General features: G+C 39.7%; 2 protein-coding genes across 2 annotated transcripts; both read left to right on the top strand.

The window, feature by feature from the left end:
* Positions 1-3,453: 3,453 nt before the first annotated feature.
* On the top strand, positions 3,454-6,647 carry LOC121639371 (ciliary neurotrophic factor-like). The gene is made up of 3 exons (XM_041984555.1): positions 3,454-3,831; positions 4,325-4,636; positions 5,548-6,647. The coding sequence occupies exons 1-3, from the start codon at positions 3,703-3,705 to the stop codon at positions 5,686-5,688; spliced, it is 582 nt and encodes a 193-aa protein (XP_041840489.1). The 5' UTR covers positions 3,454-3,702; the 3' UTR covers positions 5,689-6,647.
* Positions 6,648-7,156: 509 nt separating this feature from the next.
* On the top strand, positions 7,157-16,238 carry LOC121639596. Its single transcript, XM_041984909.1, has 8 exons — positions 7,157-7,313; positions 8,681-8,790; positions 9,015-9,099; positions 9,180-9,375; positions 10,943-12,009; positions 12,152-12,939; positions 14,709-14,915; positions 15,007-16,238. Exons 1-8 carry the CDS (start codon positions 7,171-7,173, stop codon positions 15,249-15,251), a joined length of 2,841 nt encoding a protein of 946 aa, XP_041840843.1. The 5' UTR covers positions 7,157-7,170; the 3' UTR covers positions 15,252-16,238.
* Positions 16,239-16,511: the final 273 nt, after the last annotated feature.

Raw genomic sequence — 16,511 nt, 5'->3', positions numbered from 1 at the left:
TTGTTTCTTATTTGATGAACACACGTAGTCTTTACCTAGCTGAAAAACTATTTTTCTGCCTGAAAACATTTTCCTCATTCATCTTATGTAAAATAAAGGTGAAGAAAATGTACTGTTAACACAGTTCTCTGGGTTTTACTTTCCTACTTTCCTTCCATTTGAATTTTTTTACATAACACATGCAATATATTTAGACACCCACAGCATTTTTGGAATTGTTGTTGTATACCAAAACATTTTCAATTTTAAGTAAAACATTAGACCTAAATCAATAAAAAACTTACACACAGTTTTAAATTTGTTATATTTATATAATTTATAAAAATGGTTGAAACTACATGTTATTACTTTCTGGAATTCTGTGGCAATTCAGTGAAAAGTGAAATAAAAGATTACAAAAATCAAAAATATTTATATTAATTTGTGAGACACTAAGTCAAAGACAAATTGAATAAATGGATATTAAGAGTCAATATTTTATTGCTGTGTTGACCTAGATGAATGGAATTTGTTTCCTCGAGCTTCACACGGTATCAAAGAAACAATCGAAACCTAAATAATAATATGGCTACTTCCTGGAGAGAATTCTTTCTTTCTTTCTCTTTCACCACTTTTGTGGATGTCCAGGCTTTCATGAGTTATTGAGTCTTTAGAAAAGTGGGTTTTACATATTAAAAAGCTGTAAGCCTGGGCTGGCTATATTGCTAGAGAGGCTGCTAGCCCAGGAGGGATCCAGGTTGCTGCGCTTTGGGGGGGTGGTTGTTGGGTCTGGAACTGGGGCCTGCTGCACACCCTCCAGGGTCAGTGGCTGGGGGTTGTAGGGGTAGGGTGTGTGCAAGCTTGTGTGTTTATGTGGTAGTTGCTTGTGTGGTAATGTTGGAGAAGGGCTGCGTTGGGGAAAGTCGGGGACTGGGTGGTGCTAGGGTGTGTGAGATGTGCGTGGAAGAGATGTTTGTACATGTGTGAGTGTATGTGTGGGTTGTGTTGTTGTTGTTTTAGATGTTGTAATTAATGTGTGATGAATGAATGATTTTTTTTTTCACAGCTTGTCTGTCTTTTTACAGGTGCTTCTGATGACTGTCAGTTTTGTTTGATTTAAGATGTTGTAGGTGGTTTTCTCTTACCTTACCGGTGTAGCAGCTGGTTGTCTGTTTTGTTCTCTTAAAACTGAACAGCCGATGCTGTTACTTTCTGTCTGATGTGTCATTTTGTTTGCTTCTCTTCACTTTCTTTCTTTCTTTCTTTTTCTCTTTTGCTTACTTTCTTCTTTTTTTTTCCCCCCACGCCTCTTGACAGTCCAATGTAAATATGTAAATTCAGCAATAGACAAATTGAAAAATAAAGAATAATATTTCAATTATCAAGAGGGGTGTTATATCCATAAAGCTCCTCTCAGCAAAGCAAATTTGTTCAGCACAACACAGCAGCCCGACCATCATTCTGCTTGCTATGATGCTGGACAGGTTTTAAAACTAAATAAAAGAAACTGTTATTTATATGGATATGCACCTTTTATAATTAAAGGTGAAGGTGAACTTTAGGCTTAAATTATACTTCTGTAATTTAGACATGGTTTTGCTAAACAGCAGTGTTTACCTCTAGACCTAAACTGTATGCTAAAGACTGCTTCATTAGCTTTGCTGGAAATAAAGTTTTGAATGTAAAATGTCTATCTTAAGCTATTATTTGGCTCCATCTTGTGGTACATGCATTTCACCTGTGATCAGAAAGTGGCCCAGCCCTAGCACATGAAGAGGCATGAGGCAGAGGCCTCCTACTAGTTTTCATTGGCGGCTCCTGACAAATTTCTCCGGCAGGTGGGGGGTAATTGTTGTGATGACGACTAAGGTGACCCGTTCAATGGGTAAATGAATAAGTAGCAAGGCAATTGTCAGTTTTTACTGGTCAACTGAGAGACATCAACATCACCTGTAACTACTACACTGCAAGACAAAGATTTTCCATTTCACTACATAAACCACATACTGGGCTACAGCGCAAAGTTAAGTCTTCATAGTTAAACTAATTTTGAGTCTACAAATAATGATCAATCCTCTGAGGTCATCAGTAGATAAACTGTCAATTAGTTTACCCTCAAGTACCACTGAATACTTTAAAGAGATATATGCTTTACCATTAATTAAGAAGAGGGGACCAGATTTGAGTTATAAACAAAGTGTTTATTTAAAAGAATAGTATGTTCAGTGTGGATCTTCACAACTTGCAATTTATGTTAATTATGAAAGAAGAGAACTATTTACAGGCACAAAAGGAGAGCAGAATTCATAAATCTCTAATAATATATATATATATATATAGAGAGAGAGAGAGAGAGAGAGAGAGAGAGAGAGAGAGAGAGAGAGAGAAAGATAAGCTCTGTGTGTGTGTGAGAGAGAGAGAGAGAGAGAGAGAGAGAAAGATAACCTCTGTGTGTGTGTGTGTGTGTGTGTGTGTGTGTGTGTGTGTGTGTGTGTGTGTGTGTGTGTGTGTGTGTGTGTGTATGAGAAAGATCTCTGTAACATTCTGCCATCACTTCTAAGCAGTTGAGTTTATCAAATCATGTTTCCAGAATTCTAATAAACAACACAATATACAATGATTCGCAATTCTCATAAACCCATATTTATTCTCAGGAGAACATAAATAACATATCAGATGATGAAACTGGATACTTTAAAATTTCATGGTAAATATTGACTCATTTGGGGGATTTTTAAGTTGGCGTTGAAAATAAAATCTGCTCTGGGGACTTTTCAACTTGTTATTGAAGTAATACTGTTTTGATTAATTGGTGAGATCATTATCTTATATGATTAACATTAATAGCAAGTTAACACACAGCAGTCTTGCATGCATACTTACGGCAGATTAAAATACACCAGTGGCATTGATATTTTATTTCTTTTTTAACCTTCATTATTTTATTTAAAAGGTGTAGTTACAGTTCTATGTGTTTCCTTTAAAACACAAATTCAGGCAATGACTGCACTCATAAAAGTTTCATTCTTTATAACTAACTTACTGGCTAAAGGCTACAGAGCACACAGCACAATATTTTACTCGGATCGCCTACAAAAATGTAAGAATTATATTTTGAAAAGCCTTAAATGATTATGATTTGTTATTATATATTTATGAACAAAAAATCACATGAAGAAAGACTTTTAAAAGGAAAAAAAAGTGCAATCCAGTCGCACATTTGGCAGATTGTCATCATTCCTTACATTCCTGAGTCTCTGCCATTCCCCTTTTCCATATTGGTCAGAATATATATGGTTAACTCCATGTTGTTTTTCATAGTTATTTAAACATTCAAATTATTTTCTAAAAAAGAGTAATTAAAGAGTCTTTAATAATGTGTAGATGATTGGGTGGGTCACGTGGTGACGTATTGGAAGCGCGGCCACCCACCCCTCAAAAAAACGTCCCTGTTGTGGTGGCTTGCGGAACCAATTAAATCCCCTGTCTTTGCGTACATGCCAACATGAACACCGACTGAAACACGCGCGACTTACGCTCGTTCAGAGGACCTTCGGTTTGCGTTTAATACCCCCAAAATATTTCGTGTGTGTGATTTTTAAAAAGCTTCGTTTCCGTGCCAGCGTTTACAAAGTTGGGAGAGGACGGCTGTGAGGTGAAGTCTGTGCTGCTAGGTCACACCGCTCGCTGCTAACCCACCTATCTAACTGGGGCTGAGTGCAAATGGCAGAGCAGGAGGAGCAGCCGTTAACCGCGTCCGGTACGCCGACGTCGGGCCCGTCGCGGACCGGGAGAGCGGTGGCCTTAGCCCGGCTACTTCACAGTGAATGTACCGATCTGCTGCGGCTATACGTGAGTTACAGTTAACACACTCGCTATGCGCACGTCATCGTCAGACGACGTTACCCACTCTTCTTCTCTTTATATTAGGCTCGCTTTTATGCAAATATGTTCTTGTGCTGAGGCAGCTAGCTACCTATTGCATGTAATTGTGGATGTTGCTGTAGACACCAATATTGACAATTGTGCAGTTGAGTGTTCTTCTAAGAGATGCTATGGTGCTTAATGTAATAATGATAGACACCGTCCACCTCTATGCCTTTTCCCTGGAGAGCCTAATGGATAGAGTGAATTGGATTTTTCTATTTCTTGCTTTTCTGCTGGTGTACCTCACTGCCCAGTTAAAAACATTTCAATTGATCAGTTTAAACAACAGAGTTGTCAGCTGGTGTTTAGCAAGATTTATCTAAAGGAAGATAAATGGGACAAGTGCAACAGAAATGGTATAATTGAATGTAGACAAAAATGTGTCCTCCCTTTCCTCACTCATCTTTGGATCTTTTAGAAAGAGAGGGAGACCTTCTTGTCAAACCACACCCCAGATGGCGGACGCATGGTTTCCCTATCCCCAGAGGTTGAGGAGCCCAGCGCTGAGGAGCAGGTGCAACTGCTGCACTCAGCTTTGCGGCAGTGCCTGGGGCTACTGCACTGTGTTATCCTGAAGGAAGAAGAGGAATGGGGCCAGCTGGAGGGCGACTACGAAACCATGAAGAAGACTGTCCGTGCCCGGCTGGAGCACTTGCTCTTCAGCACCAAAGATTTAGTAGAGACTGAAGGCACAACCCTGGAGGTCACCCCAGATCACCAGTGTAATGAGGTGATGTATTCTTACGGTTCTTTCTTATCTCAATATGGCCCATTTTTCTCAAATGATTAAGTGAAGCTGCTATTTATCAGACATCTGCAGGATATAATGACCTGAAAGCACACATGCAAAAAAAAAAAAAAAAAAAAAAAAAAAAACACCAGCTGCAGTGGCATTATAGGTACTTCTGTATACTTTCAAGGGAAATGGTTACATAATAAAATCTCTCACAAGCCTAAAATTAAGTGTTTTGTCACAAACAGCCAGCTCAGCTTTTAGTAGTAAGCATCCACTGTTAATATTCAGAAGTAATTGGAAACTCTGTGGAGAAGAAAATCATTTTTGACTATTATATTTTTAACCAGCTTGTATTTATTATAATGTCTAAGGATGCATTTTCTCTCTATCAAATTAGGCACATATGTCTCACAAAGTTGGGCTTTCCCAAGCTGCCAGCATTTAAAGCCTATACAAGTATCTGTCTAAATCATGTTGTTAACGAATAACACATTTTATTTAAATTTATTAAATGCTGGGGATAAATATTAAAGATAAAGATCCAGTCCAGTAAGGATGAAAGATGTAGACACTTCTCTGGGATGTTTGTGCAGACTGAGATTGAGGTTAGACTTGTGATTATTAGTCATAAAATCATCTGGACATGACTAAAATGTCCTGATTAATCTGCTGCATTTTAAATAAGCAAAATGGTTTTTTATTAGGTTAGCACATCAACTATAAAAAGTAATAGTCTTTGCTGCATCTACAGTCTATTGGCCCTGTTCTTAAAGTAGACGAAAAGAACTGTGCCAGTGTATTCATATACCTTATAACCTATTTATATACTCATCTAATTTTTTTTTTTTTACTGTTCGTATGCATGTAAAGAGACATTTGACCCCATTTTGTCCTCTTTTGTGTAGGAAGTTGATGGCGCAGGGGGAGTTTTCAGCCTCAAAATGTGGACCTACCGAGTGCTGCTGGAACTAATCCACTGGGCTGATCATGCTGCACAGACCCTCCATGTCTTACACAAAGAGAGAGAGGGAACAGGGGAGATCTAAATTCCTGTGTTTCACTTCAACATCTATGAATGAACTTATCCAACACTAACAGACAACCTTATGTATTCCACATTAAAAATGTAAACTGATATAGCCTGTACTCTGTCAACAGCTGAGGATCAAAGTGCACTGCTTAACTAAAACTACAACTAAGCCCCTGAAACAAAGCCAAATAGACAGCTTTTCCCAGACATTGGTATTTCTACACTAGGCGCTAGAATGACCTCTAGTTTTCCAATGTTTGGTATTTCCTTTAACAACAAAAGTGCAGGCTTATTTAAGGTTGGTTTTTCAGTATGCAATGCCAGTGTTAGACTTGTCTTTTTTAGTGTGCTGTGTTATTTATTTAAATATATTTCCTCTGATTATCTGCTGTTTAAAACACTCCTGACTCTACTAACCTCTAGAATGTAGCCAAAAATATATGACTGATAAACTGTGACTGATAAACAGCTAAATGTGTATCAATTTACTGTTCTTAGCTGTTAATGTGTATCATTAGTATCATATCTAACCAAAATAACTGACAATCTGATTTGTTTTCATTTGCTGCATAATTACCTTATGTGTGGTTTGGCACAGTCTGTGACAAAATTCTGCTGCTTCATCACCAAGTTTTTTTCCTATTGTTATACTTGAATGTGCAGATGCACTGTCCACATCTGAACCGTTAGATCATTTGGTTTCTGCCAGTTCCCTTTTTATTGGAAGCCAGAAATTGTGTGTGAACTACTATACCGAAGTGATATTTTACAGTATTGCTGTATTGTCTGTAGCCAGAAGCATCAAACATTTCGTACCAACTCTTGCCATTTCACTTTAATCTGACACTGCATACACTGAGTGAACTGAGGTCTGGCTTTCAGATCTGCTAGTATGATGAATTTCTGAATACTGTGCTTTATTTCTGTGAAAATTAACTGGATGTGCATTTAAGATTAAAAACACTATATTAATCATTGTTTTGTTGAGTTACCTTTTTTCCACATACTCCATTGCGTTATTGGAAGGGGGAGGGGGGTTATCAGAGCATTTGTTTAGTAACTATCCCAAAGTAACTATTTTCCAAATAGCATCTAGGGAAGTTTCCTGGAGACATGGGAGATATACAAAAGATGGTGCTGAGTTGGTTTCAGCTTTTAGCATGGACTGGAGAACAGTGTGACATGGACATGAGAATTTTGTCAGTAAGCAGTGGCTAACATGTAAATTGTTATAACAGAATGGTAAATCATATTGCAGTGAAATTGGTTTGGCTTTTTTTTTTAAATAGAATTGTTTAAAAGCACTGATTTAGCAGCGCTATAATTTATACATTTTTAATGACCACGCGCTTTGATTTAATACTGCAATGTTGCCCTTTCTGACGGTATTTCAATTACATAAAAGTTCATCTAATGAATACATGGTAATATATCCATGTATTTTAAAGAGGTGGGTGCTCCCCATTTTACCAGTAGAACCCCAAAGGATGTTGTGCACATGCGCGGTGTGCAATCTACCGGAGCACGAGAGGTAGGGAAGGCAGTCCTAATGGCGGAGAACGTACGGTCGCCTTTTGACTACCGGGAACCACCGACCCTCGACAGCGACGGGGATGGGAGCAAGCCGCCGCCGACAAGGGGGTGAGGGAGCACGGCCAGACGCCGGATTAGTCTTCGTGAGGCGTTGTTTTCACCCGCAGATTTTGTGCGCAAAATGCCAGAGCTACAGACGCACGCGCTTGGAGCGTGCGTGTCTGTTCAGTTAACGTTAGAAGCCTATATTCGCGTGCATCATATTCGGCATTTATGTTGCAAAAATCAGAGAAAGGAAAGTGGGTTTTGTTTGGTTATTGGTTGCAGCCATCGTAGTCTTAAGGCTAGTGACTTCTCCTCTCTTGCTCGTTTCGCATTTAATGGCCAGCCTTTCATAGTTGGTGTTTTGACGGCGCAGAAGTATCAGCTAGCTGCTGGAAGCTAACAGGCTAGCTGTGGTTTAGCATTGATGTTAGCATGCACCCTGCAGGAATCATCTGCTCTTTAACCCAGGAGATCAGTTCTCTTATAAGTGATATGTGAGATTTCTCAAGCTGTAGATTTCTTGTCATATTATTCGGTAAAATTGTTCAACTCTCACCACTTCTTGCCTGCTCAGCTGGTGCAGATCATGAGTCGTGGCTTGATTTGGTGTTAAGTAAACAAAGTTGCTGACCACTACCAAAAGCATCCGACAGCAGTTGACTGTTCTCGGGTTAGAAGAAAAGGGGTGCATCGTTGTGCTAATCAGTCTATTATCATATATAGTTGATTATATAGTCTGATTAATACAGGGGGGGTGGGGCCATCACTGGTAACACAACTCTAAAGTGAAATCAGAGCAAATCAAAGATGTGTGAATAAAGCTGAAATAATTGTTAGGCCAAGAAATTGCGTTTCAGTAGCACAGCAAATGATGAGCTATTATATTGATTGGTTTGTCAACCAAAAAGCAGTAGTAAAGTTTTTAAATGAAAGTTTAATGCCATTAATGAGGGTTTCTAGTTATTTTTATTGTGTCATACTACATTTAATTTTATTGGGTTTTTAGACAGTGGACAAAATAGGCATTTAAAAAATATATTTTCAATAAAAAGATTTAGTTTATGAGTTTATGAAATCATCAGCAACCTGACTGCTATTTAAAGAAACAAGTAGATGGGGCCCAATGTGATCCATGGATAACTTGGCCCATACTTAAATATCCAAATTTTCAGATGAGCATTTGCTGCCAAAATTACTGTGTTGTATGTCTGCTATATAAAAAATGAATATTTTTTTTTCTAACAAGTACAAAAACATTTCCCCATAACTGCTGTTGCTACTAGGATTCATTAAGGAGTTAATATCATTGTCAGATATGTTAAACATATAATGTGCAAGAAAAACTTATATTTATGCACTTGCAGAAAGAACGTGTCAGGCAATTGTCTGATTGCATCATTACCTTAAACAATGCCCTTTTGTCTTTACAGGCGTGTGTGTGGGAGAAAGAGGAAGGGGACACCTGTAAAGGTGTGTGGTCGAGCATATGTAACAGAAGATGAAGAGGAAGAGAGCATGTCAGAACACAGCTACAGCCCTGGTACATATAAAAAGACACACAACTGCATTTGCCATCTGCTGTTAATGTCTTTATTAACTGACCCACTGTGGTGTTTATATAGGACTAGTGCACCATTCTGTACCATTTATCTTTTAAATTAGTGCCCTGTTGTTGGAGAAAAGGAAGTTAAGATGTGCTGGAATTAATTCATGTCTTTCCTTTTTTGTTGTTGTTTTTTTTTGTCTGTTTGTTTTTTAACCCAGGTGATGGCCAATATCCAGAAGGTACAGAGGACCGCCTCCCTCCACCTGGCAGCCCCTACTACCTCCCTGATCCTACTCAGCTCTGGTAAGGAAGGTGCTCATGACTTTGTCCAGATGCTTCATCAGCTGGGGGAACAGCGTTGCTAAAATTCCTGTGTTTTCCAGTGTGCCAGAGTTAGGGGAGGAGGGGGCAAGTGGTGTTCGAGGACCCGTGCTTTTCCACCCGCCTCCCAATTGCCGGATTCGAGAAGTTCACTGCGGGACCCAGGTGCGGCTGGTTGTCATAGCAATTCGAGACATCGCAAAGGGGGAGGAGATCACAGTGGACTACAGCCTGACGGACTGGGGTGAAAATGCAATGGTGAGCTTTGGTAGTTATTTGACTTAAGAGAAGAAGAGATGTTGCTGTTGTCGATTGGTGTTAATAAACCTTTTGGGAAAAACAGCCAAGCAGACGTTGAGCAGAATTCTGATCAGTATAATTACTTAAATATTGTTCATTTAGATCTATTTTGTAAAGCTTTGTGCTCTTCTATGACAGAAACCTCCAGTGCTTTGAAATGTCAGTCAATTATGCAGCGACTACTAAATGACAGATATTTGGTAAACAATAACACCATCAGAAGGAATCTATTATTCGAAGACTTGTTTTTAAAGACTTATGACAGGGCTATTCAACTCTTTCTTTTGAGGGCCACAGTCCTGTACGTTTTTCATATCTCCCTGCTCCAACACACCTGACTCAAATTAAATGAATCCATTTAATTTGAGTCAGGTGTGTTGGAGCGGGGAGATAAAGAAAACCCGCAAGACAGCAGCCCTTGTAGGACGGAGCTGAATAGCCCTGATTTATGACATACATAGAAGCAATAGAGCACAGTGCTGAACTCCATTTTTCTCTCTTATCATCCCAAGGCACGATGGGGAGAGAAAAATGTCTGAAAAACACAGTAATCTGTTTTTATACAATAATGAAAAACATTTGCGATTCCATCTTTTTTTTTATGAAGGTGGTTAAGTAAAAGATGATTATCAATGGTAAAAGAAAAAAAAATCCAAAAACCTCAACATATGCCCAAAATAATATACTCCATCACTCAAGGTGGATTTACCCATTTAAAAAAAGACTTTATATGCATTAGGTGGCAAGAAAATAACTTTAACCCGTGTTTGACCTGATAAATGACATGATGCCCCAAATGTTTCCTGTCTTAGTTGGCAATCACCAGTCTCAGGCAACTGAGATCTTCCCACAAATAATTACCTAATTATAATGGTGATTTATATGTAATTTTTGCAGCTTTTTACAAGATTGTTTCAATTTGCTTTGCGGATCAGCTGTTGTGTTTATATATATATATATATATGTGTGTGTGGAAAAAGTGCTTCTTACTGATTTCTTTTTTTTTTTTTTTTTTTTTGCATGTTTATCACATGTAAGTGTTTGAGATCATCAAACAAATTTAAATATTAGTAAAGACAAGTCAAAGACGGTTTTTAAGTAAAGTTTTTATTATTAGGTAAAAAAAATCCAAACCTACATGGCCCTGTGTGAACAAGTGAAATTGGGGGGGGAATCACTTTTTCACACAGGGCCATGTAGGTTTGGATTTATTTTCTCCCTTAATAATAAAAAACTTCATTTAAAAACTGCATTTTGTGTTTATTTGTGTTTTTCTTTGACTAATACTTAAATTTGTTTGATCTGAAACATTTAAGTGTGGCAAACATGCAAGAGAATAAGAATAAGAAACACTTTTTCACACTACTGTATACATATATGAGTGTGTGTGTGTGTCTGTGCGTGTGTGTGTGTGTGTGGATCGATAGATCTTCATATAGAACAGCCTGGGACTGACGTGTTTTTTTTTTTTTGTTGTTTTTTGTTTTGTTTGTTTGATTTTTTTTTTTTCTACCATACTAACCAGGAGGAAGAGGCTGGCCCTCACCCGCTGTCCCTCTCTGTTTCTGATTACCTGACCCCCTCCTGGTCATTGTCACCCTCATCCTCCCCACTCACCCACTCTGAGCCTAGTGACTCAGACCGAGAGGAAGATGAGGAAGAGGAAGATGATGATGATGACGATGATGATGAAGAAGAAGAAATTGAGGAGATAAGGGGCCGAATGCTTCGCCGACGTAAGAAGCGCAAGATGCCTACAGCGGTTAATTCCAAGAAGAAGAGTGCGCCCACCTCCTCCAGGGGACCTGGGCGCCCCTGCTCCTCCTTTTCTCGCCCATCACCCGTTACACCCCCAGCTAGATCGCAGCCCCCAGTCAACACCTTGGCACCACCGACCACCAACATCAACAATAACATCAACATAAACATCGGCAACTCTGGCAGTCCCCCAGTGAGCCGACGTCAGCACTGTCCCTACTGTGGCCGCCACTTTCGCTCGCTGGCACGCCACCTAGAGAAATACCACGCCAATCAGCCAGAGGTCAGAACAGCCATGGAGCTGGCACACCTCCACACGCACAACTCCTCAAATGGCAGTGCTTCACAACCCCATCCCTCGTCATCCTCCACCTCAGCTACTCACGGCCATTCCTTCGCTCTCCCTCAGCCCTCTGTTTCTAACTCCACTCCACCCTCCCTCTTCTCCAGAGAGAGAGAATCACCAGCTTCTCGTCTGAGCACAGGCAGCGTCTCGTTCTCCCTCTCACTTTCACCACCTTCTTCAGCTCAGGCTGCAGCCACTAAGAAGGGACCCAGCTTACCACTGCCTACTGCAAAACTCCCCACACCCCCGATGGTGTCCAGAGTCAAGAGTCCATCACCACCTCCCCCATCTACCCCTAGAAGGGGTCGGAGGATGAAGAGAGAGAAGCACGAGGAACAGCAGAAGGTGGAGGTGGAGAGCTCAAGAAATCAAGAAGAACTGTTGCCACCTCCTACACCAGAGCCAGATGTTGATCCAGATGAAGATCTGGAGCTGAGTGGAGAAGGGGAGGATGATGCACCGGAGGAGAAAAATGGAGAAGTTGTAAGGTGTGGTTGGTTTATTTTCTTTTAATTGCAATGTTGTTTATGATGCACGTGTTCATTTATTAGTGATGCTCTGAACTATTTGGTTAATTGGGTTTTCATATTTTATATTAAAGGTGTTTTCTCTCATTTTTTCCATTGACAGCACACACAGGCAACATATGTCTCCACTACTGTCATCCCTGTCCTGTTTGGTCCTCTATCTCCGTCGCCAGCAGCACTCTTCTTTCCTCTCTTTAACCCGCTCTCCTCACTCTGCCGAGGCCTGGCGCCTGCTCTGCCACTCCAGTCTTTCCCTGCTCATCCTCTACAATCGACACCGGGAATGTGAAGTGGCTAAGCTCACTATCCAGGACTACCGCAACCGACTCACTCCTCAGCCCAGCTCCAGTCCCCCCTCTGGAATGGAAGCTCTTCTGTCCCCTTTTGAGCGTCAGGTGCTCTGTCATCTCCCACGGGCGGGTGTCCTTGGCAAACGTGGTCGAATCCAGCCGCTTATTCTCCCACCTCACTGTGAGTCTTGCCTGGATCTGCTTCTTCGAACCAGCCCCAATGTGGGTGTGGATCCTGAGAGCCCCTATGTCTTCTCCCGGCCTTACCATTCTCCTGCTACACCTCTCCGTGGTACAGACCTGCTGAGAAACCTGGCCCGAGCCAGCGGGGCCAAGAATCCCGGACCACTGACAGCAACACGAGTGCGGCGGCAGGTAACCATCCTTACCCAGCTACTGCTGCTGGAGGAGGGTGAGGGTGGAGCTATCAAACGACTGGAAGACTTCCTGGAGCGCGAATACCACGTGACCCAGAACTGCTCCTCTATCGTACGGGATCCAGCACTGATGGGTCGCGTGGGTCGTGTTGTTCTTTATGGAGAGAGGGAAGGCGTGCTGTTCAGGGGGTTGAGCCTGCAGGACATCTGCCTTGAGTTAGATGGTAAGGAGGTGCATCTAGTGTTTATGTTCTTTTTCAGTATAAAACGGTGAGGTCTTTTGGGTGCATCGCTATGTTTCATCAGCTTCTATATAGCTTTTGCATTGCAACTCATAACCTGTCATCATTGTCCCTGTTTATTTTAATGGAAACTTTTTCAGCCGTCTCAGTAACTACATGATTTAGAGGTCTCATAGATGAGCTGTTCTAATGGATTTGTTGACACTAGTTTAGAGAAGGCTTTGAAATAACATGCAGCAGAAAAACAAGCCTGACTGAAAATGTTAGGGCAGAAAATAGTATGTGGAATATTCATTGCAAGAATTTTTTTTATTTTTTCCAGAAAGAAATATTTCATTTGTAAATTGTAAACTTTTTTTCTTCAGAAGTTTAGTGAATGCTTCCTTTACTACAAAAACCTCAAAACATGCACACATAAAATGTTTTTATTGTAAGAAAACATTTGAGCAAGTATGAAATGAGTGTGTGCTTGCAAAAGTACTTTTTTTATTTATATTGATTATGTGAATATTCTAGATATCCTAGAGTTGAAGGAAAATTCTTGCATTTTTACCTTTTCTTATGCCATAGATTCAAGATGATTATTGAAGACAAAATGTTTTAGAAATTTCTCTCTTAAGGAAGACAACAGTGTAAGAGCGATGTAACTGCTGTGGTGTTTTATAAGAAGCACTTGGTCACATAAAAGTGGGAGTCCTTGTTTCAGTGGTTATCCTGCAATGCCCACAATTTCACTGATGCCAACAACATAACTTTAGTAAATTATGTAACTGCCACTCACTTTGCTCTTGGAGAAACTTTTGTTTCAAGTTGACTTTGGTGTTTAATTTCTTCTGCTATTTAATTGGCATTAGTCCTACTCATTAAACATTCCAAGCCAACCCAGTAGTCTGCAACACACAATATGCTGACAGTTGGATTTTGAGCTACCACTACAGCGGGTGTGATCCCCTACAAATTGTCTGGTCTGTAAAATGTTTGTTTCTAAATTTGTTGATGCAAAAACATGAATGTTTGTGTTTTGCAGTTTCCTTAAATAGTGCCAACTGATGCCAAAAGTCATTTCAGGGCACTTAAAGAGCAAAAAAGTTCAAGAAATGTCAAAGTATAGTCTAGATTAATCCACTTTATAGTCTAGTTTTGTGCATTTTATTACAATCTAAATAATCCAATGTAGTTCAGTTAATTATATTAGTATTAATATCATTCTAGTTTATTAAGAGGAGCCCAGTAAAAAAAAAATCCAACAGCGTGTATTCTGTTGGAATACTACACTCCTCTCTGGCTTTCTCTGTTTTTATTGACATTGGCACTGTTGTCTTCAGCTATTGCTCACCTATCATAAGATTTACATTGAATTTTGGGAGTATAATAATCAACAAATCATCTCCATAATGTTGCCAGACAATAACCAATAATCTGAGCCTGGCTTTTCCAAAATAAAAGTTTTCTCCTGGAGTTTTAAAAATCTTGTGTGTTAGGCAACATAACTTGTGTACTGTTTATATTGTAGTTTATTTATTATTATTATTAATTATTACAAATCAAACGCTTTATCAAAACTGAGTCATTTCATAAGTGAGTGAATTCAAAGCAGTTTTAAATCCAATACAAAGTCTGTTTTTGTTGTGATGAGGCTTTTGGTTGAAGTAAAGCCACACAACCACAGAATTGTAACATAATCTCCTGAAACGGATGCAGATTTCCAAACCACACTGTTGATCTGCATTCATTTTATCCCTCTGTTATAGTGATGTCGGGCAACTCAGCAGATTCATTTTCAGAAGATTCTGAGGGAGAGGAAGATAAAGATGATGTTAAGGAGAAGACAGAGGTGATGGTGAAAAAGAAAGGACCGGGTCGACCCCCAAGAAAGAGGAGAGCGCCCATTCCTTCACCTCCTGTCAGCCCTCCAATAGCCAACGCCCATAAGAGGAGATGCGTTCCACCCAAATCAGGTAGCAGTTTGTCAGCACACGTTTTTTTTTTTTAAATTTATTTCTGTGCATTTTGCTTTCAATCACTTACAGCTTGTAATGTTTACCACAGGAAAGCGTGGTGTGTTGAAGCGTCCCTGGTCAGAGGCGGAGCGTGTAGCAGTGGAGACTCACCTGAAGAGAAACCTCATGGAGCTGCGTGTCCCTGCTAAGGCAGATTGTGAACGCTGCTTGGAACTCTGCCCTCTGCTGGTGAGCAACCAGCGTGACTGGAGAGCGATCAAGTTTTATGTCCACAATCGCATCCAGCTGTTGAAGAAGCAGGGGAGGAGGGAGAGTGCTGCTGCTGTCAGCTAGAACGTAACATGGGCTGTGAAAGAGGACAGATACCATCATGTAAAATCTACCAGCAGTCATTAATGAGAGGATAAAACTCTGGGTCATGGTGGGGTGTCTGTTTCTCTTTTTTTTTTCCTCATGGATGCAGCACCTGATCTTTAGGTGCATTCCAGGTCTCATCCCTCTGGTCGTAAGGGAGTAGTGTAATAAGTCACAAAGCTGTGAGGTCATGGGTTTAGGATATTGTGTCCCTAGTGGTGCAGTTATCCATCATTTGTTTTTGAGATGCATTTTCAGACATAGTTGGAAAAAAGTAATTTTATGTTTGAAATCAGAGATGAATGCTTTTTTTTTTTTGTGCACGTGTGTGTACTTTAACTGAAAGAAATGAGACAAGAGTGGGTAACAAGCAACAAAAGATTGGAGTGATGTGTGTTTTAAACTTAGACAAATTAAAAAGTCCTTGATTGAGCATTTTAGTTTTCACTGAAGGCTGTTGACCAAACATGAATGTGTAAAGCTTTGAGAGAAGAAACCTAATGTTTCTGATCATTTAAAAATGAAAAATAAAAAAAAAGAAAGTCACCACAGGAAGGGAACATGTTTTTGTGGACTCATATGAACCTGTAAAGTTTGTGTTTGATACTGACATTGTGCTCCCAACTGATGAGTGTATTATAAAAGTATTCTTCAGTGTCTCAGACCATGATGCACCAGTTAAGTGTTTCTTGCATACCTCTGTACCATGATCATAGACTAGTATGTGTCAAGGCACGCCTACTTGAATTTACTGAATATCATTTTTAATGTATTTCAAAATCATATGGACTTATTCCCGATGTAAATACTTCCTAATCTATGAAAGTATGCAGTAGTAATGAGAAAAAGTTGGTCATGTGTTTTGGTGTACATACTGTAAATACTACCTGTACTTATTAAAGTGTATGACATTTTGCTGTGTTTTATTAAGCTGAATTGTAAAATAAATTTTACATTGTGAAAACAGTCAGAAGAAAAAAGAAATGACAAAACAGATTTATGCATTTTTATTCAAATGACAAACAAAAATACAAGTAAACCAGACATTTGTTTACAAATTACACAAAATGTACATACAATACAAATAAAAAATAAGAATGTATAACAGAGTAGGACTGAGTACCATCTATTCACAGTCTTAAAAAGCTGGCAAATATTTAAAAATCTCTGTTTTCCTGCTCCTAAGTTACACCAAAGGCATAAATTACCATGATGAGGTTAGTCCTATTCAGATTGATG

This window comes from Melanotaenia boesemani, chromosome 5 (assembly GCF_017639745.1).
Source record: "Melanotaenia boesemani isolate fMelBoe1 chromosome 5, fMelBoe1.pri, whole genome shotgun sequence".
In the NCBI taxonomy this organism is placed as follows: domain Eukaryota; kingdom Metazoa; phylum Chordata; class Actinopteri; order Atheriniformes; family Melanotaeniidae; genus Melanotaenia; species Melanotaenia boesemani.
This window is presented reverse-complemented; position numbering and strand designations above follow the sequence as displayed.